Source organism: Artibeus jamaicensis, unplaced genomic scaffold (assembly GCF_021234435.1).
Source record: "Artibeus jamaicensis isolate MK-2021 breed Jamaican fruit bat unplaced genomic scaffold, CSHL_Jam_final contig_859, whole genome shotgun sequence".
In the NCBI taxonomy this organism is placed as follows: Eukaryota; Metazoa; Chordata; class Mammalia; order Chiroptera; family Phyllostomidae; genus Artibeus; species Artibeus jamaicensis.
Window position 1 is genome coordinate 1,616,028 of NW_026521989.1, and position 26,156 is coordinate 1,642,183.

Consider the following 26,156-nt stretch of genomic DNA (forward strand, 5'->3'; position numbering starts at 1 on the left):
TACGTGGGGGGGGGGGGTCCCTTCATCTTGCTGGCTGTCAGGAAGGGCTGAGCTTTGTTTCTGGTACCTGCCCACCGTTCCTTGGCCACGTGATTGCTTCCGTCTTTGAGGCCAGCAGGGGAATTTCTTGCTCTGTGTATTTGCCGGAGGAAGAATATCATACAACATGGCTCATCCAGTGGGGACTCTGGTGGAGTGGGACTCAGCGTGGGTCGCCTCTGGTTGTGTTCACCACCCCACCGGTCAGTCCCCAGTGTATTAATTTCCCCGACTTCCATAACCAATGACAGCAAGTGGGTGGAGCCTGAAACCCATACAAGCCAGGAGTCCAATGTCAAAGTCAACACAGATGGTCCTCGTTGGGGGTTCGGTAGAAGGAAGTCTTTCGTGCCTCCCTCTCAGGTTCTGACCTAAACATGTCCCCCCTGGTTAGGGAACCAGATGCCGTGGTGACTTGGTTTGTCTCCTTTGAAATAGTTTCAGTTCTCAGCCCTTTACAAAAAAAAAAATCCACTGGAATGTGTGAAAATATCTTGAAAAATGGTGTTGAAGATATTATCTCCCGGCTTCCACTTTTCATGAACATTCGAGGGGCACACCCTGTCCTGGGCTGTGAGTTCTGTCATGATTGTGAGCCTGGCCTCATTGGGTGCGGGGGGTAGGAAAGGGTTCCCTTGAAGTATCCTAGATCTTATCATCTTCCCATGAACGCTTCCCATAAACGCTTGCCAGTGTTTGCGGAGTAAGCCTAATTCTTTATGGGGTCATGACATAGTTTTCCTGTTGTGAAAATGTAATTATCTTTTTAAGATTTTAGTTATTTATTTTTAGAGAAAGGGGAAGGGAAGCACAAAGAGAGGGAGATGAACACCCATGTGTGGTTGCCTCTTGTGCACCCCCTACTGGGGAAACTGGCCGGCAACCCAGGCATGTGCCCTGACTGGGACTCAAACCAGTGACCCTTTGGTTCACAGGCCAGCGCTCAAAGCCACTGAACCACACCAGCCAGGGCAAAAATTTATTATTTTATGTTACCTGTCGAAGTGGTCTCTGAAAGAGACATGTGAGTGTGTTTGGATTCCTCACGCCAACTTTTACAGTTTACGATGCTGCTGTTTGAACTCTGTCCTGGGTGGAGGGGACCAGTGGAATTCTCCGTGTTTGTAGATGGAAGTTCAGGACTCAATTGTGTACTTTTTTTGTTTCTGTTGAAGTTCCCATTTTCTTAGAGCAGTTGCCTTGTCAAGTATCTTTACAGTAAGATGGTCAGACGTATATACAAGCAGTGGGTTCGTACTCTCTATCCCCAGACAGATGGACTTTCTGTGGTACATTCTATATAAGTGGCTCCTTGCCTGGAATTCAGTGCTAAGATATATATATTTGTTTGCGCCTTTTCTCGCCCAGTGAGTGCACATTTTAATCTTTCCGCTGCGTGTGCTATGTCTTGTATCTTGCGTTATCACTCCATTCTTTTCTTTCTTCCTATCTTAGACGGTCTCCACTTCATGCTGCTGCCTCTTATCTTGCTCCGTGAGAAATGGCAAACGTTTATTATCTCCATGGTTTTATGGAGTCTTCCCAACCCTGTGGGTACCTTTTCTCCTCTGCCGATTTTAGTCCCTGTAACACAGACGCTGCTTTTCTCGTCTTTTCTTTCCTCGTCTTTGAACAAGTCAAGATGGACCCAGATAAGGTGTCTGCTGGCCTGAGAGATACGGGGGAGGTTTATTTGTTTCTGAATGGTCCAGCAAGCCCTCATCACTCAAGGGTCGGCCCCTGAGAAATAGTGGGGGGCCCCTGAGAAATGCAGGGCGTCACGGGTGCTTCATCTGTTTAACTCTTGCTGAAACTCAGTTTCTAGAGAGATACTCATCCCTGGGCAGTGCTGTCTCTTACTCAGACAGTCTCGGTATTAGTTCATGTTCAGATATCCTGTGGGAGCCAAGGGTATGAAAAGGACATTGAATGTCCAGGCCTGTGCCCACATTGCTCACCTCTGCGGCGATGTGCCACCGGCCAGCTCTGCCCACCACCCCTCCCTCTCCCTCTCAGTTTTGGTGGATTTAAGTTGGGTTGGATTGGAATGTGTCCATGGAAGCGTAGGACTTGGGGTTATTTCTGAGACAGGAACGTACTGCCCAGGCTTTTTGCTTTGGACAAAGTGACATGTATTGTCTGTGACAGGTGGGTACACGCAGGGGGTGGGGGGACCCTGATTCTTCTCTAATGTATTTATTAAAAGATTTTATTTATTTATTTATTTTTAGAGAGAGGGGAAGGGAGAGAGAAAGAGAGGAAGAGAAACATCCATGTGTGGTTGCCTCTCACTTGCCCCCTACTGGGGACCTGGCCCACAACCCAGGCATGTGCCCTGACTGGGAATTGAACCGGTGACCCTTTGGTTTGCAATCCACCAAGCCACACCAGCCAGGGCTTCCCTAATTTATTTACCACAATTATAAAGCCAGCCCCAATGTGGTGACACCCATACACATGTTCCTGACTAGCCTGTTCCCTCTTGATCCTCCACAGTCTTCATAGAACCGCACCCGGTACGGCCTTCGGTTTTCTGACGTGCCTGCTTCATGGTCACGCTGGCGTCTTTCTCTTTGTTTTCGAGACTAGAGCCTTGGTTGGGAAATTTGCATCAGAGGAGGCTGCCTAGGCAGAAGTTGTTCAGAAGGGTTCAGAAGCCATGCTTCACGGAAGGGCTGGGTGGATAAAGGTGAGGGGTTAATTAAGCAAAGAAAACCATCAGAGACTCGGAGGACAGCAGTGTGACCAGCAGAGGGAATGGGGGTGGGGGGGTAGAGGAGGGTAAAGGGGTCCGATCTTTGCTGTGGGAAGGAGAGTTGACTTGGTGTGGTGAGCACACAGTACCACGTACAGGTGATGCATTGTAGCCCCCGTACACTGGAAACCTGTGTCGCCCTGATAAATTCAATAAAAAATTTTCAAGAATGATATCAAGCAAGAAAAAATGGGGGCGGGGGGGAGAGAGAGAGAGAGAGGGAGCACACCATGCACAGAAGAGGTTTTATGGGAATCTCCAACAGCGGTTCGGTTACGGGTTACTGACCAGCAGGCAGGTTCGACCTTGGGAGGAACAGTGGGTTTTCCTGGGAAAGGGCTGCTGTGTTTGAACGTATATTAACCGCATGTACCACTTGCTTACAAACTCTTTGTGTGCCAACTCTTCTAACCTTTATTTAGCTGTTCCCCATGTATGCAACAGAAAGTAATAACAATAAAGACCAAAATCCATAACCTGGAGAGATTGTTATAAATACCTGAAATGGCATGTAATTACCGATGAAATGAAATCAGGAAGGTGGCAAAGATAACGCGCTTTTACACATGGTGCTCCTTGAGCCTAAGTCTGCAAACACCTGGAGAGGAGTTAAGCTTCCGTCTTGGCCTGAAGCAAATGCTTTTATGGACTTACAATAGAATGAATGGATTGGCTTAGAGTCATTAAGCATACCGGATTAAACCCTGATATTAAAGGAAATCCCATCCTACAATCTCTGCATGGTATTGGTTTCGGAAGCAATACACGGCTAATGCAAATATACCAGAATGTTGAAATCGAGGCAAACTGGCGATCATCGGCATGGGTTTAGCAAAGCTGGGTCCTATATTCTGATTTCAGCGTTAGGTCAGGGTTTTGAGTCTGGTGTTGGGGAGGGGAGTGGCTTGCAATAGCTGAAAAACCTGTGTATTGCTAATGGTTGTATTCAAAACTCGTGGGGCTTCTTCAAGTTCAGTGTCTCTGTTTTCCTCCAACAAGGGGCTGTCCTTGCTAAATCGTCTGGTGATTAGGAAACCCAGCCCCATAGAAAAAGGGCTCTCTGCATTATCCGATTACTCCTGCAGTTCCATCTCTCTTTTGAAACAGAAATTCCCAACTCCAAGCTCATGCCTTTTCCCCGAACTCGCATTTTCCTCCTCCTCTATGGAGTTACTGAAGAATACTTTTTCTTTGGTTTATTAGACCAAATGTCTTAGCACATAGTCTGAGGAATATATATCTCTGTGTTTTATAATTTATTTGGGGGAGTGAAACAGAATCATCATGCCAGAGACGAACCTACCACCTTGCATAAAATGACGTTTGCTAAAATGGTGCACCGCGTGTTACGATTGTCATTGTAAATCCGAACATGGTGGCAACTTGAAATCCTGGACCGAGTGACCTCACCTTTCTTTGCTTGCTTGTGGAGGTCTCATCGGTCCCGCAGGCGTGCACACACTTTCTGATGCGTGTTAGTTTTTACGGGGGATGCAAGAAATTGGGAGCCCTGCCCTGTGAGTAATCAGTGAGCAGTACAATTGAGTTATGAGGAACTTCTAGTGACGTAAGAGCTGGGGGAGTGGGAAGCGTGACGAGTTGTAGGAAAGAGTCGAGGAGCGATTTGCAGTCTCTCTCTTCTGTTGTCATGGATTATATATAAACACAATTGGGCAGTGGGGAGACTATTACTTAAACACTGGGAGGTTCACCGACTTCATTTATTTTTTGCTTCATGTAGGCAAGTCCCCCTCGTGTTAGCTCCTTCAGCTCCTTAGCCTATAAAATGCCGGTGTGAGCTAGAAGGAACGCAACTCTGAGAATTATCCACCTTTAAAAATGGGGCAAGAAATGTGGAAGAGGATCCTATGGGTTTTTGCAGCGTCAGAAAGTAATGAGGTGGTAGCCGAACTAACCGAAAACAAAACCCCAAAACACAGCACCGTGAGGACGGTGTGAGGCAGGGACCTGGAAGCCCAGTAAGAGCACCCTGTCGGGACAAAGCCAGAACAGACTGACGGACAGAAGAAAGGACTGGATTACAACTCTGGCACAGTGTTAACACTCATCACCCCATGTGGGCACCGATGGCTACATTTTTAAGTCAACAGGATATAGGTTTCCTCTGGTACCTGACAAAGGACCACTTGGTTCCTGGCTCAGAACAGTGCAGGATGGTCTTACCATTTTGCAGGTCGGAATTCCCAAACGGCCCTCATGGGGGTCAAATCAGCCTCCATAGCACCAAGTCCCTTTGGGAGGATGGGGAAGAAACCCACTCCTGTTCATTTTCTGTTTATAGACGCTGCCCAAATTCGTGGGATCAAGGCCCCTTCCTCCATCCACAGACATGTCCAGCCGTGTCTTATTTCCCATTCTGGGTTTGAGGCTGCTGGTGTTTTCCTGACACCCTTTTTCCATCTGAAAGACTCTGGTGTTGCTGTATTGTGTGTATAACGGCCACTTTTTTTTGCCCAAATTTTTGAGGGGAAAAGTAAGGATCTGCCTTCTACATAAGTAGTATTAATTCTGTATACGTAGACGTGTTTTCAATCATTTTATTTCTGCTTATGCATTCAAAGCATAGCTCTAGAAAGCAATACCGATAGTCATATACAAAATAATACCCTGGAATACCATACTTGGTTTTACCTATAAATATAAAATTGAATTAGAAAAAATGGAACATTTTTTTCCCTGCACGTTTGGGCCAAAAACGTGAATGCTTAGTATACACAGCAAAAATACTGTATATGTGTGCCACCTGGGTTATCCAGGATAATTTCCTTATTTTAAGGTCATTGGATTATCATCTCAATCGCATCTGAAAATTTTACCATGTTGTAGGATGCAGGCATGGAGCTGTGCATGTCTTGGGAAATGGGGTGACATGGTTGTCCCAGAGCCATGGGAAAGACAAGACAAATCCAGCTTGCAGGAGCGCTCTGAGTAATTTATCCTGATCTTGCCCTCCACAGTCATGGTGCATTAAAGCCCACTCGCCAGGTTTGCCGGTGCCCACCAACTTCCTTCCAAAAGGGGTAATATGGGAGCAGTGGGGAAGACAAAGAGCGACTTCTCAGTGGAGAATTCGGACAAGCACACCCAAGCCAGGTGTGCAAGATCCACGTGAGCCAGGATATGTCCCATGGCAATGATGCACCCCTCAGATAGCGTCATGGGGAAGCACGTTACCTGTGTGACCTCACTGCCTGACAGTCTCGTCACCAGAGCCCGGATTGTGGGGTACTCTCCCAAGTGCCTGGGGGGAGCACTCCCTCTGCCCGCCTGGGTCAGGAGCAACAAAGCCAGTCCGAGAAGTTGTCACAGCCAACGGGAGCCTCGTGAGGCACGACAAGTAACAGGGAACGTGGTGTTGGGGAGGAGAAAACAAAGACATTAGGTACACGCTCGGAGATCTGAATAAAATACGGACTTCGGTTCCTTATCGTATTTCATTATTGACTCACACACTTGTAACAAAAGTGCCCGAGTAATATTAGATGCTAACATTGACAAAACTGGATATGACGACACGTAGGAGAACATGTCTATCTACAGAGGTTCCTTTTGTGTACGTGTGTGTGTGTGTGTGTGTGTGTGTGAACACAACATTCCGGAAGCTGCGTCTCAGAACAAATGAAAGCCGGTTTCATTTCCAACATGAGTTTTCTATATGAAGATGTGGGAGGAATGTCTATTGGAATCTAAGATGAAATTAGTTCCAGTTTTTAAATACATGGTGATTTAATCTCAGGCTTCAGAGATGGTTGAGGGAGCTAATATATTCTATCAGCCAAAAATCCTGATAAAAATGGGAGAAACCCATGTAAATCTAATAGGATTTGTCTTTTATTCCTGAGAACACAAACATTTCAGTAACAAAATTTACAGCAGAGAGAAATGTTAATGTCAAACAATGCAGCGCCCTGCGATTTTAATAAGAATCACAGCCACATATCAGAAACCTATAAAACTTCACATTTATTTGATTCCTGGCAAAGTACAAAATCAATTCTTCCTAATTCCAGCACAACAAGAAAACTATCATTCACGTTTTCTCTCAGGTCTGCCTTCCAAAGCCAGCCAGAGAAGAAGAAGAAAATATAACGCCCTTAAAAAAAAAACAACTCCGTTATTTTCATTATCACCGTGAAACATTTTTGAGCGATGGGAAAATTGGAAAGACCCACACCTCGGTGCCACCGTATAATCACAAATGCATGCCTGCAATTTCCCCGAAATGACGGCCCCAGAAAATTAAGTAATGATAAATTACAATCGGCTATCTGTTCTGAAAGTCAAAACAAGAGAAGGCAACATTTGATTTGCTCCGCCCACTGAAGAGACTAGTTCATAGAAGAGTGTGTGTTTGTTGTGTGAGTAGTTTTTATGTTTCGTGGCTGGTGGGAGACATAACTCTGCCTTGGAGCTGGTGAGTTTGGGGGGGTCACAAATCCAGGGTTCATCTGAGGGGAATCCTGGCCTTCTGAACCCAAACCCACCCCTTTTGTCCTGTTTTTTTTGCCATATATAATGCGCACCCACCTTTCTGAGTGATTTGTACGTGGGATTATTATACCCATGGTATATAATCGTTATTCCCGTGTATATTGTGCACTCTTATTTTTCCCTCAAAAATTTGAGCAAAAACAGTGCATTCGACACGGCAAACTACGGGTTGGTCAGCAATTCTAAGCCTTTAAACACAGGGATAACTTTCTGGAATGTTTTCAAAGCGGAATTCTCTGCGGATCACCTTAGAGAAAGCAAGGCCCTCTACTGAGCTTCTCTCTCCCAAGACCAAACGTTGTATGTTCTATTCTGCCAGTGCAAGTACATCTGTGGTTGAAAAATGAACAACTGTTATTGTGAAAATAAGTAGAAGTATTAAGTGAAAAATAAAACAGGCCCTTCACCACCTCCAGCACCCCACCTGGGGAAAAACATCTCTGTCTCCAAGGGCTGGTTTCACTAATGCCTCTCTGTTGAGTAGGAAGGCTTCCCCACCTTCTTCATTTTTCCTCAGACTGACACCGAGCCTTGGCCAAATGTTCTGATTTCAGAACAAACAATGCCACAGTAGGTCCACTCTCCTGGTTCCTTCCAGACCTCGACCTTCCTGACAGGTTCTCGCGGTTCCCCTGCAGGGATGGACTGACCCATGGCAGGGTCCACATGAGTCCAGCCAGATGTGACAGGGAGTTAGAAAGTTCACTGAAGTGTCTGTATGTGTCAGGGGTGTCTCTCCCAGGTACAGCGAGTTGTCTAGGTGGAGAGGTAACAGAGGAAGCATCCTCTGGGTCATCATCCTCTGGAAGAGATGGGGTCCCTTCCCTGCTCTACCGCTCTTGACCCCAGATAATGTGAGTGCTTACTGGTCTCCTCCCAGTATTGATTAGAAGGTGAAGGAACTGTTCTTCCGGAGTCAGGGACAAACTGATCAGTCACACACGCATCTGTGGCGGTTAAGGAAACATTTCTTTCCCCCCAGGCCAATATGTGGCATCTTCTGCATCGAAAATAATCTCTTTGACTTAGATGCTCCCTTGTAACGAAGATCAGGGGGCAACATTGAACTTGGAAATTTCCCCTCGAAGAGTCAAAATAAACGTGAACTACTAAGCACGTACTGGATGTGGTATCTCATATTAAGAGGAATAATTGTAAGGTGTTTGGTGTTCTCTTGGTTTATTTTGTCCTATGTGGGTCATGTACCTCCGTAGCACTATTCCAGGTATTTATTTCGTAATTTCCTTATGTACGGGGCGGGGGGCAAAATTGTACAATAATTAATAAATAATAATACAAGCATAAAGTCTGTGTTTCGCCCACTCACAGCTTCGCACCCGCTTTTGCCCACCCTGTATACATAACAAGCAGCGGACACTGTCTGCTAATAGCAACAGATTTAAAATTGCTGTTCCGAGTTTCCCACAGACAGTTTCCTGTGACGTTCAGCAGACAACGCTTGGCTTTCTGGGCTGTGACGTTTGAAAGTGGTGTATGGCAAGCACCAGAAAGAAAGGCATGAACACACGACGGACATTTCTGCAGATCCAAAGCATGGAGACCTTTCATTTGTAGAATCACATTTAGGTTTTAATTACGGCATGCCCGTACGTTTGCTTGAAGTTACTCAGGTGTTCCCTTTCATATTGAAAGCCACTTCCCCCGTGGGAGAGGCTAACTGTAAGATATAGAGGAACATTTTTCTGGCATTTTGCGGGGAAGGCTTGCACCTTGGAGGGGCAGGGAGGAAAGAGACAGCCTGCCTGGGCTGAGCAAAACGCTTTCACGGGTTTCCGTGTGTGACATCATTCCCGCATTTACCTGATTCTCGATTGGTACCAGGTGCGATACCATAAGTCGGCTGGATTTCAGGCCACTTCAGTGGTTTTATTTGCCAGGACAAATACAGCCGTGGCTTATTAAAACAGAACAAAAGGGTGACAGTTTAAATACACAGAGAGAATTAGAGGCACTGTCTAATTGCGGTTCTGGGTCAGGCTCTGCTATTTAAAATTAATTTAAAATTGGGGCTTGGCAAATAATTTCTAGACGAATCCCGGCAGGTGACTCTGCTTCTGTCCACAAGCTGGTCTGGAAATTTGCCGCGAGAGGCAGAGATTCCAGAAATGGCAGAGTCTATTCTCTAAAAAAGCAGAGGGATGAGGGAACACGGCACTTTCTCTGTTGTAAAAGGTTCTGTAAGTTTCTGTAACCAAGACAGTAGGGTACTTATGTGGGTAGAAGTACAGAGTCAACGGAGGAATATAACCAGAGTCCACAAACAAACCCATGCATTTACAGTCAGCGGGCTTCCTTTTTTTAAATACGTATTTTTAATTTTTCAAGTACAGCGAACATGCAATATTATGTTAGTTTTGGAGGTACGGCCAAGTGGCTACGCAAGTATGTACCTTATGAAATGATTCCCCTCTTGTCCTCACCTGGCCCCATGCACATCAGTGGAATATTATTGGGCGTGTTCCCTGTGATGGATTTCACATCCCTGTGACCATTTTCTAACTGCCAAACTATTGTTTTGAATCTTGTCACCTCCTACACCCTCCTCCCAAGCTCTGCTCCCCGGCGACCGACCGTCCCAATCAACAGAAACACATTCATCGATATGTCGTCAGAGTCAGAGATGCAACGGGGGGGGGGGGCAGCAGGGTGGACCCCGGGGGCTTCTGCTCAGTGCAGTAAGCCAGGCAGAGAAAGACAGACACCGTACAATTTCACTCGTGGGCGGAACCTACGGGACAAAGTAAACAAACAAACAAAAACCAGCTCGCAGAGAGGCAGAGTGTTGGTTTTCCCCGAGTGTGAAAACAATTCAGGGAGGAACAAAAGTGAGGGTTTTCCCATGTTGCGGCTGAGTCAACTGGAGCTTCATATTCTTGTACACTATAGTTCTGCTAAAAGACTTGTATCTAAAAAAACATACGGAACTTTTACCATTCAATAATAAGAAACAAAGAACATAATGTTTAAAATGGGCAAAATGGTCCTGGCTGGGTGGCTGAGTGGGTTGGAGTGCCAGCCTATGCTCTAAAAGTTTGCGGGTACCATCCCCAGTCAGGGCGCATACAGGAGGCAACAGGCGATAGATTGATGTTTCTCACATCACTGATTCTCTGTCTCTCTCTCTCTCTCCCGCCAACTTCCCATTCTTTCTCTCTAAAGCCAACCAGCATATCCTCAGGGGAAGGTTTACAAGAGGGGCTAAACGTTTGAACGGACAAAGCGGGTGATCCATGAGAAAATGCTCCGTATCATTATTCATTAGCCAAGTGCACATTAAAACCACGGGAGAAGCCATTTCGCACGCGTTAGGACGAGTATCATCAAAAAGATAATGACCGGTCTTGGCTAGGAGGGACAGGAATTGGCACCCTTTCGCAAGGCTGGTGGGAAATGTCCGGTGCTGGGACTCGTTTGGAAACCAGCTTGGCGGTGTCTTCACGTATGAGACAGAAATTAGCCCTATTAAATAGCTGTTGCACTCCCCGATTTCAATCCAAAGGGAATGAACATACACATCCAGGGAAAAGAGTCCTATGCAAATGTTTATCGTGGAATTATTTATAGTAGCCACCCCTTGGAAACAGCACAAAAAATGCAAAGGCAAAAAAGCAAGAAAGTGGCCATCGGCAGATGAACAGATAAGCAAAACGTGGTGAATCCAAACAGTAGCGTGGTATTCACTCACACGCACGCAGAGGAAGTCCTGGGTACACGCTACAACACGGGCAGACTTTGGGGACATTTTGCTAGCTGAAAGAAGGCAGCCACAAGCTACCACATAGTGTGTGAATCTATTTATATGACATGCTCAGCCATGGCCAATCTGTGAAGAGACAGAAAGTGTGTAAGAGAGACCCGCAGTTGTGTGCCTCAGTGAGTTGATTTTGTGATCATGTAAATTATACCTCTGTGAAGGTATTGGACATTTAAAAAAATTTATTGATTTGAGAGAGAGGGAAACATCGATTTGTTGTTCCATTTACTGATGCATGCTTTGGTTGGTACTGGTCTGTGCCCTGACCGGGGTTCGAACCTGCAACCTTGGCGCACTGGGGCCATGCTCTAATTCACTGGACTACCCAGCCAGGGCTGTGACGTCCTTCAAAATCACCGAGGAATCTGGTAGAGATTAGCCTGGACGGATTATCAGTGATGTCATGAACACGGTACCCACATTGTCCGTCTTGAGAACATTTTCGTCCACTCACTCGGGAGGTCTTGTCGGCCCCCAGACATATTTCAAATTACTCACATTTTGGGCACTGATGGTGAGCGGGGTTGTGGGAAAGACCGTGACACTTGGTTGACCCTGGGCCTGGCAGAACGGCCTTTGTTTGGTGTGAGCCAGGCCAGCAGCGGTCATGCCTCTGTGCCCCCGGCTGCGGGGAGGAAGGGGAGGGCACTGTTAATGAGAGGGTGACGAGGAAGGCCCCGTATCAGGACAGCATCCTGGGAAGGGGACTCCAATCCCGGGTCCGAGTGTTCTTGCGTTGTATCCGTTCTCCCAACTGCCCCTTTCCAGGAGAGGGGGTCACTGTTCAAAACCACGCTTTTCTGGGTGAGAACTGGCTTATTCGGGAAACGCATTCTTGTCTCCTCACCCATGTCTTTTGACTCCATCTTTGATCTCTCTACTGTCTCTTGTGTTTGAATAAAAGAGGGGACTTATTTCCAGAAAAACGTTAAAAAGAATCTTCCGCATTGGAGGCATTAAATTTTTTTTTTTGAAAAATGAAGACTACTTTCCAACACCGATAGTTTAGTTGTATTATCCATGTTGTCTATTTCTCTAAGCAAGTTATCTTTTTAGGTGTTTTTTTTTCTAATCCAATGCAGCTGGAAATTTGGTGTACAAAGATGGCTTTGAAATAGATCTCATCCTGATACACCCTGAGCAAAAGGACCCTAATGTCTGTGAAGCTAATATGATGGAGTTTTTAAGTTGATTTTACACTATTTAATGCAGTAGGATTCCTGCCCATGACTGGGTTTGGTGGCAAGCGCATGAGGTCACTAGATTAACACAGTAGTATCCCAGCTTCCTCTTCAATAGTCTCATGGCGGTGGTTTGCAGTTGTCTACAGTGAGCATATGGAAACTTCCAGAAACCAGCAAACACAAAGAAGCAGGATTCCTCCCTACCCAGATCTGCCCGTGCACAGGTACATACTCACCAGAAATAGATGCCACTCAGCCCTTACCGGACCCCTGCAGATAGCAATGGAAAATCTTGGTTTCAAAACACGTCGGAGGTCTTTGGACTTGGGGAGAGCTGAGGAATGGTGTCAAAGTCAGGGGTTCTGGGTGACCCTTGCTATTTCCTGTCTCCCCCCAACCCACATATCCTAGCAGGAAGGCCAGGGCCACTGTCATGGGTGGAGACAGTTCAAGTGACAGGAATTGGGTAACGGGATGTGCATTCTTGGATATGTCTGTCTGTAACAAGATAGCAGAACCAAGGGACTCACCAATTCAAGTGATAGTCAACGCTTGGCCCCTTGTATCTGGAAAATAGGAAACCCCTAAATGATGTGCTGTGTGCAGAATGAGTAGGGGAGTCCTGGTTGTGGTTCAGGCGTGCTCCCCACTTCTGTCTCCACGGAAACTCCTCTGTCGCTTCTGATGGAGGGATCAAGGTAGGTGGCTTCACTTACTTATTTGCTCTCCACAATTCAAATAACGGTCAGCTTTTAGTCATACTGCATAAGTGTTTCAAACGCAAAAAGCACTCTTCATAGCATTTTATCTTAAGAAATACTTATCGCAAGTCTTTGTTTTTTAAGTTGGAGCACAGTGTGTTATTGCTGTGGCCAAGATCTCAGTGGACCAGAAACATTTATGACTTTTACTGGAAATGATGTATTTTTATGTTCTTATGCATGAAACTGATGTCAGTTGTCAGATGCTTTTATGAAAATGATTTCATGTGTATTGTTTAAATGGGTTTTTTTTTGGTACATCATGGAATTCCCTAACCAGAGTGTGTGAGATATTTCGAAAACTCATCTAAATTATAACAGGTAAAATGAGAGAGGCATTGAGCACTTTATATGCCTTTCTTTTAAGAATGTGGGAAGTCTCTTCTTGAACAATTTAATTTTGTTTTTTTTTCTTAAACTCACATTAGCTTTTTTTTTTTGCAGTAGTCTCATTTTAACCCCAAACTGCATTTTCACAGGATATCCAATATTTTTTGAAAATGACATTTTGACTTGGTTCTTCTTGACATCTTTTATGTTTCTGTGCATCTTGCATCACCCAATTTGATTTTTCTGAAATCCAGCTGTAACAGATTTTCACTTTTTGTATGGCATTTTTTTTCTTTTACTGGGTGGTATCTCTCTCTGTCTCTCCTGAATTTTTTGCAAACCTGTTGTTTTTGAATTCTTTTTCCCCTTTATTTTCCTTCGCAATATGACCCCAGGAGCCAACACAAAGAAACACGCAGATGAGATCACCAGTAATGACGGAGGTGAAGATGAAGGTATTTTTTTTTGGTTTTTCAAACCTCGGCCCTGATGCATGATTCGATCTCTCTCTCTCTTTTTTTTTCTTTTTCCTTTCAACCTGTTTTTCCTCCCTTGACTTGGAGTGAGGACACTCTGGCGTGCTTCTTTTATTTTCTTCTTGTTTACGGAAACCAGTCGTTTTCCATCCCGATGGTGGTATATTCCTCACCGTGCCTGCAAAAGAAGTATCCGCATTGTTTGTAAATATGAACTGAATAACCAGAGGTGATTTACAAACAAGGTCACTTTTTCTTTTCCTTTCTTTTTTTCTTTTTTCTTTTTTTGTGTTGGTCACGAGAAGAGGAGATGAACTTTCAAAACATGCATGTATTCTTTCTTTTCTTCCTCCCAAATGTTATTTTGTGCATTGATGTTGTATTTTGGACCTTTGGTCTTAATTCCGTCTGTGATCTGCCGAGCTCCGTGGGACACCTCTGTGGCACTTTTTTGGGGTGGCTGGCGTGTCCGTTTTTGTTTGTTTTTCAAACTTACTGATTCCAAACCAGGTTTCCAAGACTCTTCTCTGGTTCACAGTGAAATACATGAAAAAGTGTATTATTATTGAACGAGATGCTGTTGATTCTTTAAGGATGGCCTTTAGCATCATTTAAAGAAAAAAAAGGTAGACATACTCAAGAAGTGAAAAAAAAAATCTAGTTCTATGTATTTTACTTTTATACCCTGGCTGCTTTCTAAACATTTTCGTCGGAAAAAAAAAAAAAAGTTTCCTATGTTTCTAACGGAAAGTTTCTCGAAGGATCCCTACATGCTTGACAAATTACCCACCAGAACGAAATTGATTTTGTTAAAAAAACGATGACAGAGACATCTAAGTGGCCCACCACCCTACAATCTAAAAAACTCACACCCTCCTCTTTCTCCTAAACGGAGGAAGGCCCAGCAGGAACCTGTGCCTCTCGGGCTGAGAGACAATTTAAATTATTACTATTTCACCTGAGCTCTCCATATCGGCGGTACCTGAAGAGAAGAGATAAGAAATCTATTCTGTGGGCCGTGGAATGTCTCATTCTGCACTTCATTCAACAGCCAGCCCGCAGTTTGGCGCCTGCACTCTTGTAGGTACTCAAATAAAAATACAGGGGTTGGCACAAAGGACAAAACCTTTTCTCGCAAAATGATTAGCATGTCGTTCTGCAACAGAACAATATCACACCGAGGAGAACAGCACCCTATGACACTTTAGTTCAAATGTTCCAATTAAAACTGTCAGTTATTATCCGTATATTACTATCCTACTAGCCACACTCAGGCAGGCGTTACTTCTGCCAGACCCTGAGTTTTAAAAAACCAAACCAAACCAATTCCTCCTTCTGGTCATCGTACACAGTCTAGGGGTTTCGTTTGCATTGAGCTCTGTTCTGTTCTTAGTGTATTTCCATGGATCGCTGGAGTCTGTTTTCCATGACTCACGTAAGACAGCTTCGTTAGGCTTTGAATTAACACGGCATCTGGCCCTTGACGCCCTCAAGTTCAAGAGAATCTTGTTCTCTGTGTCTTGGGAGGTGAGCGATGTTAACCGAACATTCTCTCTGAGGAAAGCCCTGGAAGCAGGTTGTCAAAACCTCACCTTTTCCCTTTTCCGAAGCAAAGTAGCCAACAGCCCGTGAAAGTTTACTAAATAAAGGCGAGCCAAGGGCCAGAGAGAGAGCCGGCACCGTACCCAACACCGAGCACTCTAGTGCTCGGTTTATTTAAAAAGCAGGATGAATAAATCATGGACAAAGCGTTTTTCCTTTCTACCTGAATTGCGTATGAGAAAATTGTCCTTCAGCTGTGGATGTAACTGAGGGCAGCGTTGACACTGGTTTTGTGTACTTGACTGTGACCGGTGGGTTTCTGGAACCTTCCAGACTCTTTATATATTAAGGAGCTCATTTTGAGATGATCGTGGTAATTCACGGGATCCAATGGAGGGCGGCTCATTTCCTTGAAATGTCTTTCTGATCTTGGGGAAGTGTCTTGATGAATCAAGACAAAACAAGAAGTGAAAATAAATGCCCTGAGGTACATTTGATTTTCTTTTGGTAACGGGTATATCAGGGATTTATTTATACAGACACACATACACATATATATGTGGGTGTGTCTCCAGAAATAATTATGATTGCGGTCAGATGTCTCAAATGTGAAAAGGAAAATAAGGCCACAGGATGATGTCCCACTAAGCGTTTGGGTTTTCATCCTGCACTTCCCTAAAGCAGGCTCGATCCTCACAGACCCTTGCAAAAATGCTGCTTCCCCATCATTGCCCAATCAACTAACAAAGTCATTACCACATTGGTGGCAAATTACAGCAGGAGTTTACATTCCCCGGGAAAATACAGAGAGAGCTTTTCAGTTATTTTGTCTGGAGGTTGCAATCTTGGGCTATTTTTATTTCATCTCTTTTTCCTTTTATCACTTAAATGTGTTGGCATCTTACACTCAGTCAGTCACCAAGAGCAAAAACATGTGCTCAGACATCTTTTCTTGGTTTGATATGCTTTTTGTTTTTACACCGTTCTGTGCTGTTGATCATTTTTTTAGCCATTTATTTACTTTTTATCGTTTTGCCGTGGTGACATTTTCTAGATTCACTGCTGTCCCACGAAGCTCACCTTTGACCAAAGGCGGCAGTTACAGTAAAAGTAAATGGCAGCTTTCACGCTGATTTCACCCTTAGGAGATAAAAAAAAAATATGTTTCGTAATGAATGCCTTGAGCTTCTTCAACTTCAGTCACCCTTTAGGGCGCGAGCACTATTTAGAGAATACCATATTTCATCTAAATCCTTCATTTTTGAGTGTCTTCGATGTATGCAGAAACACACGTATTCAGATGTCAGTATGCCTCTCAAAATACCATTTCTGCAAGTGGGAAATGCAGTAACATGGACCATTTTTGCCTAGGTAGCCCTATCACGGCATCTGTGATTTAAATGCAGAGAAGGGTTTGAGTCAAGCCAAAGGCAGGGAGGAGGGTAAGGAGTGCCCGCTGTCGGGGGTGGAGCATCCGTTCATCGGCGTGGTTCTTTATGGTGTCCCCCCACTTCCCCTTTCTTGCCAGACATCCATGATCAGAGCAGCAAGAAGCCCGTCATGGTCTACATCCACGGCGGCTCCTACATGGAAGGGACCGGCAACATCATAGACGGGAGCATCCTGGCCAGTTACGGCAACGTGATCGTCATCACCGTGAACTACCGCCTGGGGATCTTGGGTGAGTCCGCAAGGCGTTCTGCTCTCTCTGTTGCGGCGACTGTTGGCCGTGGCGGCACCATGGTTGCCAGGAAGTTCTGCTTCCCAGTGAATCTGTTTGCTCCTTTTAGTACTTTCCCAGGGCACGGGGTGGGATGTTCTGTGTGTGACCCTACACTTGGTCATGGGTGATGACGTGACAGCAGTTGACGGTGGCCGCAGATGGTCGCTTTCTTTGGGAGTTGTGTAGAGGTGTTGTTTGTTGTGCGTTGGGGAAAAAAAAATCCTTGGCTTAATCTTTTTTTTTTTTAGTGGATTGTTTGTTTGTGTTTGAGCTTCCTAGAACTGCAACGTGTTTGCAGCATCATTCTTTCTGCCGATAATACAGGTTAACTCTTACTTGTCTTTTATATACCATTTTATGATTAGAGGTGATAGCAGATTGGCTCAGTGCGAGAGGATAGTCAAGAAGCACAGTTGTTGTTTTGCTGTGTAATCCGTTTTTCTCCAGCTGGATATTGGAAAATGCATTTTGGGAGGCATCGTTTAAGGTTTGCCTTCAGTGGCTTTTCCTGTCGGGTTGTGTATCTCGTGCATAAAATACCCCTTGACCTAAGGAGCTACGTCTGTTTTCGAGGCAAACATGCAGCGTGGTGTCTGAGCGTGAGATGTGTCTGCCCCGTGTGGGGTGACGTCAACAATAAAATAACAGAGATGAATGGAGCTACGTCAAAGAGAAATGCGACTGAACGTGTTCCCTCCAAAAGGACAAATGTTACCAACATTTTATTTTCCTCTTGATGTTTTGATTTTGAGTTTTATTTTCCATCTACTTATGAAAGACAGTAGAAGGTCTTGAGTTGTAGAAATGCCTTTCTAATGTGGAAATAAGTGAACACCACCCCCAACTCCCCGGATGTTTGCCATGCAAAGTGGTGCCTTGTGCAGTGTCTGCAAAATACTCGGAATTCCCTCTTGGTTTTTAAGAGAAACAAAGTGTTCCACTCGAGAGCCCTCCCCTTGCCTGATGCTCTTTCGTTTTCTTTTTCCCATGGGTTGCATGAGCCAGATCTTTGTGGAATAATTTTACTTAATTTCACAAAGTGATGACAGTCAGCCATTTGGAGCATTTTTATTCAGCGACTTCTGGCTGCTGCCTCTGGCCACTCCTGCTGAAAACAGGAAATCGTGTTTTCTGATCTTTGACAAAAGGTCCATTCTAAGAGAGAGGTGGGGAGGGAGGAAGCAGCCCGCTGGGCCCCCTCCTGTGCCTGTCAAAGGGGGCAGTATGTTCCCCAGTCCAGAGTAAGCGGAGCTGTTCTCAGAATGAAAGAACTGGGCACGGCCCAGCGTCTTGCTTTGGAGATATCACAGCACATTTCTTCCCTGTGCGTGATGGGTGAATGTGCCTTAAAAGGGTAGATTTCAAAAGAAATCGATTCCTCCCCTCTTATGCCAAACTCTGCTACGCAGCTCTACAAAGTTATCTCTTATGCATTTGGCTCACCGGAGAATTAAGGGTTTATCTTGAAGCAGGATGTAGCAGTTTGGAAGCCCTTAGCTAGTTGTTTAGAGAGAGAGAGAAAGCTTGGTTTTACAGCTACTCTCAGGGAAAAAGACTTACGTGTACATTTTGCTGTGGAGAGTTAGAGGAAGGGTCCTGGGGAGGCGTGGAGGGTGACGGGAAGCAGAGAGATAAAAGGAGCCATTCAGTGCCTCTGTGCCCCTCTATTTACATTCGGTGGAACTTCTTCAGGAGGCCACAGACCCCCTTTTATTTGAGGGAGTGAAGTGGGCCCTGATAGAGGCTGCGGAAGGTGACTCCGCTTCTTTCTTTCTCCGATCTTGCCTTTGCCACCGTCCCTTTGCGAGCTGGTTAGCCCCCATCCACCACAGGCTTTCGGGAAATCATTATGATGCGTCTCCAGATTATTCCTGGGATGCTCTGCCTTTAGATCTGTAAGTCATCATCAGATGAAATGGTGCACTGGACACCGGGTGTTCGTTCCAGTGATCGCTGTGGGGGACCAGTCGATGGGAGCTGAGCCAACGGTGGAAACATTGTTGGAGTGCCTTTCTCCAAAAAGTCAAGCATGCAGCCCTGGCTGGTGTGGCTCAGTGGACTGAGTGCTGGACTGCAAAGCAAAGGGTCGCCGGTTCGATTCCCAGTCAGGGCACATGCCTGGGTTGTGGGCTGGGTCCACAGCAGGGGGCGCAAGAGAGGCAACTACACATGGATGTTTCTCTCCTTCTCTCCCCCTCCCTTCCCCTCTCTAAAAATAAATAAATGAATACAAATCTTTAAAAAAAGTCCTCATCCATCTACACATGCCCCTTTCATGTTAAAGAATGGAAACATGTGGCTAGAGATTAATTTTTTTAACAGAGTAACAAGGGGTGTCATCCTCCCCAAAAGACAGGGTGAAAAGATGAATAATGGTATCAATGAATGGTGGCTTGGAAAAAACATGGATTTTAAAACATGACAGAAAGGAACTCCCGTCTTCCCTCGACTCTGTGTCTGTGGTGTGGCCCTGAGAAAATCAGCTAATTTTTTCGGAGAGTCTATATATAGAAGCCTGTGACCTTCCGCCTCTTGCAAGGCCACTGAACGTGTCATACAAAGATGCCCTGGGCTTATAGTGGGGAAGTTCCACAGCCCTTGACTGGGAAGGAGGACACCCAGTCACCTTATAATTTCCGTTGTTATAAATCCCACTGGACATTGTATTAATATCACTATCAATTCAGACAAATGAGTGCCACTGGCCACGTCCAGAATGGCTCCTATCCATCAAATGCGATCGTCTAAAGGAAGCCACCATAATTTAAAAATGAAGAACTGTCTCGTGAAGTCAGTGAGATCTTCACATTGGCTTTTTGAAACGTGGTTCGTGAGAACTGAGCCGTGGTCTTGTTGGCCATTGACCATGTAGTTGACTGGCCAGTCCAGGACGCTCTGAGACCTGTTCCTGTCTCGTTCACACACTGGGTTTGTCCCAGGCAAGCTGGGCTGTAACCTCAGAACCCTAAAGTGATCATTGGTACCCACAGGGGGTCTCACGATTTAACTAGCGTTCCATTTCTTTGCGAAGAAGATGCTATTGATGATGCTTATTGATGGACACATTCTCAGCGTTACTTATTTATGGCTCTTCCGGTCCTTCCCCTCATGACCTGTGTCCAGTTTGCACGGGGTCCGCCGGCATTCTCAGCAGGTCTAGTCTACTTTAATTTAAATATTCACTTTCATGTAGCTCATATGGTACATTTTTCATCAGCCCATGCTTGGATGTGTCGGGTATATTTAATGTTAGTTTTGCTCCCAAAATGGTGCTGTCTACTGTGGGTTGACCAAAAAGTCCATTTAGGCTTTTTCCCCCAGAAACTAAAAGCCACATTTTTCATTTTCACCAACAACTTTATTGATTTGGCTATTTTGAGAATGTCGGCTTTCTCCTGCATGATGTAACATCGATTGTTCTCAAGGAATGTCTCAGTTTCATTGCTGTTAGCTTTGGCTGGTCGGCCTGACCTTGGAGCATTGTCCAGTGAGAAATCTCCAGCACAAAGCTTTGCACACCGCTTTGACACGGTCGAACAGTCACAGCACCTTCCTCTCCACACACTGCAGGCATCTCTCTTTGGCCTTTGAGTTGTGTGTTTTTACCTTGAACTAGTGAGGCACAATGTGCCAAAAAAGTTGCGCATTTTCTTCCACCTTCAATGCTAAAATGGCTGCCCCTCAATTCACCCATTTCCATACGCTTTTTTCAAATGCACGCTCATAGGACAGCTGTCACAGAACAATCACACGAAACGGTTTCTAAGAAAGTTAAAGACAACTGAGCTCTAGCAGAGCCATCGTATGGGAAGAACCGAGTGACCCTTTTGGCCCATCCACTACATACTATAGTATATATAGTATATAGTATGTAGTATGTAGTATGTAGTATATAGTATATAGTATATAGTATATAGTATATAGTATATAGTATGTAGTATATAGTATGTAGTATGTAGTGTATATCGGGGGCCTGCAGTACAGCCAGCAATGAGTTGCTGTAGATTTTTATTCGACCTAATTGCCCTCAGAGTGGCTCACTGGTCATGCCGATGGGGACACAAAGGCCCAGCACAGGCGATGGAACTGAGTCACCAAGATACAATCTGTGGGCATCAGGGCTGGGTGTGGCACCCAGTCTCACAGAAGCCAAAATGCCAGCCTTCCTGCCTCATTCCCACCTCTAGCCTGGCTATCGGTGTCAAGTGTGAGTCAGGTCAAGTGCGACATGAGTTAGGAAACCAGATGCCACCTGAGCATTGGGTTGAGCTTTCATAATGGCACAAAAACATGGGATCGTTGGTCTAGATGCAACATTGCAATGCAAGACTTACAGTGTTTCTCCAAGTGTGTGCTTGGAGGCTGCGTCGTTAATGTTCAGCCACGATGGTTGGTCCATGATGGTGCCTCGCGGCGATGGTGGTGTCTGTCCCACCAGTGGTGACTGTCACACCCAAGATCTAACGCTCTGTCACTAAGCTGGGCGTGCACCTGCGGCTGCCAGCCACTGACCCGATGGCCCGTAAATAAAGTTTAGACCTTTGGGCCAAATGATGACTCAGCAGATTTCCCAGCTGGCAGGTATCTCATAGTCTTAAGTAATGTCACCAAGAGGTTCACATCATTTGTGAAAGGTTTTCTTAGGCTCTGCCAAGGAAGAAATGCCCATCAGCCACAAAATCAGGCAGTATAGAGCTTTATTGGGGTTTGCGTGACTGGGTGAGGTTCTCCTGTCTGCAGAGTGGGGCCGGGGAAGTCCCGCCCAAGCAGGGAATATGGTGGAGGTTTTATTTTGGTTGTCTCTCTTCGTGGGAGCTGGGGATTGGTCCCCTTTGAACAACGCGGCAATATATCATTGGTGGCTTTCCTCGGGCTCAGGTTGCTTTGCAGATATCCTGTTTTGGCAAAGCCCGCCCTTTCAGCTCTGTGGTTTGACGTCAGCCATCATTTCTGGGTTGTCGTTCAGCCGCCATTTTGGCCTACCCCACCCATCCTGACAATTTGCTTTTTCTAAGGATTCGAAACACATCAGAACCCTTCCTCATTCCCCAGGTAGTTCAGCTACGTCCAAAGGTTCAGCCTCAGGGAATGCTGAGAAACAGCCTTCTGTGTTCTGAAGGTCGCTTTTCCTCCAAGGTAATTCATTAATCACGTAAATATAGGTAGGTATGTTCGTGCCATGATTGCACACACGAGACAGAAGTGTTCGTTGGAAGTGACGGCATTGTACATGCACACAAAGAAGAGCATCTGAGTTAGCGTGTGCATGACGTGAGCTACATGCATCTGTCGTGGTGTGTGTGGTCGGCTCTGTTGCTCTGGACTCCACAGTGGTGTTGTTGCTTCTGTTGGACCGACAGGCAGGCTGAGTGGGTGGCATCTGGTGGCATCAGCCAGAGCAGTTGTCCCTGTGAGAGACTGGGGTTCCTGCCTGTGTCCATTCAGCACAAGGGGTCACTGCCAGAGACGATGGATGAGTTCTGAGGAGCGCCTGCAGTCTGAATTTGGGGTGCATTTTACGACAGTGACACTTTTGTGGGTCACCGGAATAGACTATGTACATATTCTCTGAAACATGTCTCGTTGCTGTAGAGATGCTACATAGCATCCTCTTTCATCTGCAAGTTCAAGGTGGTGAATATTTTTTGGTATGTTCACTTTTTTTTTCCCCTAAGGATATTTTTTCCCTCTTGTTTATCTCTTTTAGTATCAAGTCTTTTACACTCCATGTGGAACGCACCTTCTTTATTAAGTCACATGCTCACACATGCTGCGACCTTCCGAACTGCTTCTTCCTCTTCCCTCTGACTTCCCCTGATTTCACTTCTGAAACTGGGAAAGTTTCCTTTCTCCATCTTAACAGAGAAATCAAGTTTGACTGAGCTGCAGAAACAAAACAAAACAAAACAAAAAACAAGCCCCCGAAAACCACAGGGTGACGTGAACCCCCCAGGTCACGAGCCCAGGTGGGGTGTTGTGCGTCGGGAAATGTAAATTTAGGAGGGACCTAAATGAACTTGGAGAGAAGCGTGAGAAACTGGGGTGCAGGGGCAAGATGGAGTTGGACCTTGTGGCGGGTGGTGGAGGTCATCTGGCAGCTGGGGAACAGGTTGGGGGACCGGGCACTGAGGGACAGAGCCGGCCATGTGCTTCAAGCAATGCCAAAATACCGCAGGGACACTGGGAAGAAGGGACATGATTTCTCAGATGCCAGAGTCAGGCAGAACAGAAAGACCAAGAAACTCTTATGAAAGACAAGTTAAGTTTCATTGTCTTCTTCCTCACTGGGTGTCCACACTTTGAACACCCATTTGGAAACACCGTAATCCGTGTATTTGTTGTGGCCACTGTGGACAGGAACAGGAAATCTGGCTGTGACCAAAAGTCATGCCCCTATTTTTCCTTTCCAATTTCTTCATTTTTCACAACAGCTTCCATTCTCTATTATTCTGTTAGTTACAGAGGAATGCAGCAAAGTAGTTTAACAATCACCGACTTTCTTCTTCTGCCTCCTTGTGGCTAAAAATGCCTACTGTGTGCATTCCATTTATTCAGCACATGGGAGGGTGCACTGAGGGGGGGAGGGCCCTGTTTGTGGGGGTCTTGCGAGGGGTCGGGCAGTTTCATTTGAATAAAGCAAACACGACCCCTCGTTCTCAGCATGGAAGAAAGCAAACTTCAGGAAATGGAGCAATGGGGGATGTGAATGGGTGTTTTGGATGAGCAGAGTCAGGGTGGATAGAAAGCAGAAGACCTACCTTTCCATTTTGAATGCTCAAAGCAATGGGCCAGAAATTCCAACCTCTTCTGAGGAATTCTGACTCGTTCACAAAGAGAATTATACATCTGCAAAAGGAGAATTATACATCTGAAAAATTGATACAGTTTTATTCACCAATGTCACGCCAAGGAATTCAATAATTTTAAAATCAGAAAAGGGGAAAAAAGATTCGGGATTTCTTTAAACAAGGTGGGATTTTATATAACCATGCACTGCCGTTGCTGGAAATCGCCGTGTTCAGAAGCACCTGACGAAGAATGGGTCCCAGGGATTGGAGGCTCCACGCAATAATTGCTATTTCATTGATTCCACGGTGTCCTTTCAGCATGACTTGGTAACACCTTCAAAAATGTCCTTTCCTGGAAATATTTATGTCCCAAATGGAGTGTCTTTACGATTCCTATTTTCACCTCTGTGTCTCCTCTTCATTGTGGTTCTCACATCACGTTTGAAGGGTTGATGATGTTTAATTTATTTGGGTAAGACAGTGTTTCTCTGCGTTGGCAGCAAAGCGTCATTCTAAAGGCAAACGAGAGAGGGACTGGTATTTGGGCTTCAGGGAATCTGGGACGATCCACAGAGAAGCATTGAAATGGAGCCCCCAAAACACGTCCACACCCCCAAAACATGTTATCTCGATTGGGGTGAGCCGGGAATGAAGATTCCGGCGATGATTTGGTGAGAGACCTGGTTTTGGAACCATCTCCAAAAAGTAAGGGGCTCCCTGCCTTGTGCGAGCCCTTCCTTCTTTCTGTCCCTCGCTAAATTCAAGGAAATGACTTTGTTCGAGTCCGATAACGGAAAAATCTGGGAAAGGCGTTCTGAGTGAGACGCCCCACACCTATGCACACTCCAGACCCCGGGATGTTTTTCTTTCCTTCTGACATTCACCTGAAACCCTGGCACCCGTGGGCCATATGGGAAACCCGAAATGAATGTGCCCACACACCATAGCATTGGTGCCATGATGCATCATGACGCCATGATGCATTGGTGCATGTTTAGTGCCCCTCTTACCCTTTTTTTTGTCTTTTTTCTGCCCAATCACCGTTGATAATTCACTGGCTTTGTGGGGCTGGGCCCCAGGTTGAGGCATGGGTTCCAAGTGAATTTCTGAAGCAGCACAGTGTGTCTCCCTCCCGGAGAAGGGAGACACACTGTGCGTTAGCAGAGTACGTGTGTTTTCCAATGACCTTCCTTCCCTTGTAGAATATTCATTCGGTAAGTTGGGGATAATGCTTAGGGGAGTGTGAGCTTCGATGAAGAATAATAACAGCATTTTTGGAAAGAAGGGTGCAATCCCCAGATTTCTGATTGATAACAAAAATCAGAAAAATTGGGGACAGGAAATGCGACAATGTTATGCTGTTTTAGCCACTGGACATGAGGGAGCGAGGTCTCCATGGAGACAAATCACTCGTAAGGCTGTGTGGACTTTTTAAATTCCCTGAGGTGACATGGACTGGTTGTCACAGTGTTCAGATGTCACACACAAGCAGCTGTGCCTGTGAAGTGGGTGTAGTCACACACAGGTGGGTGGGATGAGCTATGACAAAGAGAGACATTCTACTGGGGACATCAGTGTGACATCCTCTCCCAGACGGACACTGTGCATACATGAATAAATAAATAATAAAATGAACTAGTTAAAAAAAAAAAAGAAACCAGTAACAGTTGTACCACACTTGGGAGAACAGTTTAGAATGAAGAATAAGACGTCCCAGTTGGGACTGAGAAATGTTTCCGATCATTCGATGGGACTCCTACTTTCTTACTAAAATATCCCAATAACTGGTTAGATGACATATTTTTCCCTTAGTGATCTAGGCAATGCATATGTAAAATGACAGAATCTATTATAATATCACACACATAATAACTATGTAATACAGTCATATGCATTATATTCTGTTATGTATTACATTACCTTGTATGTTTTCTCTTTTTACACACAATTGCATATTCCGCCCTCTGATTTTTCAAACACGTCAGCACACTGCATCAGAATACCTGTTCCTCTGTGCTTCTGAATGGTTAAGTATCGTTCAAATACCACCCCTCCTGTGCCCCAGTAATTCTTTATTAAATCCGTGCAAAAGAAATCTTGAGCAAATGGCCTCTCCTCATGTTTATGCCCCCTTTTTTCATGGTATTTGTTTGTGTGTTTAGTCTTCCAAGGTCCACTCGTTCTTCTGAGCCCCTCCTTGGCCCGCATCCTCCCTTTTAATCATCGTTTTTTAAGACTCTTCCTTCAAGGACCACTCATGTCATAAGAGTT

The 26,156-nt window shown here is 45.3% G+C and overlaps 1 protein-coding gene across 4 annotated transcripts in view; it reads left to right on the top strand.

The window, feature by feature from the left end:
* Positions 1 to 26,156, top strand: part of NLGN4X (neuroligin 4 X-linked) — a 221,136-nt gene that overhangs the window by 114,507 nt on the left and 80,473 nt on the right. For 2 of the 4 annotated variants that reach the window (XM_037157559.2, XM_053673441.1), the window contains exons 5-6: positions 13,752 to 13,811; positions 16,903 to 17,055. The exons of 1 other annotated variant lie outside the window; for it this stretch is intronic. In XM_037157559.2, coding sequence (XP_037013454.2) covers positions 13,752 to 13,811; positions 16,903 to 17,055 — 213 coding nt within the window. The remainder of the gene's footprint in view (positions 1 to 13,751; positions 13,812 to 16,902; positions 17,056 to 26,156) is intronic. One more of the 4 variants, XM_037157560.2, reaches the window with a different exon arrangement.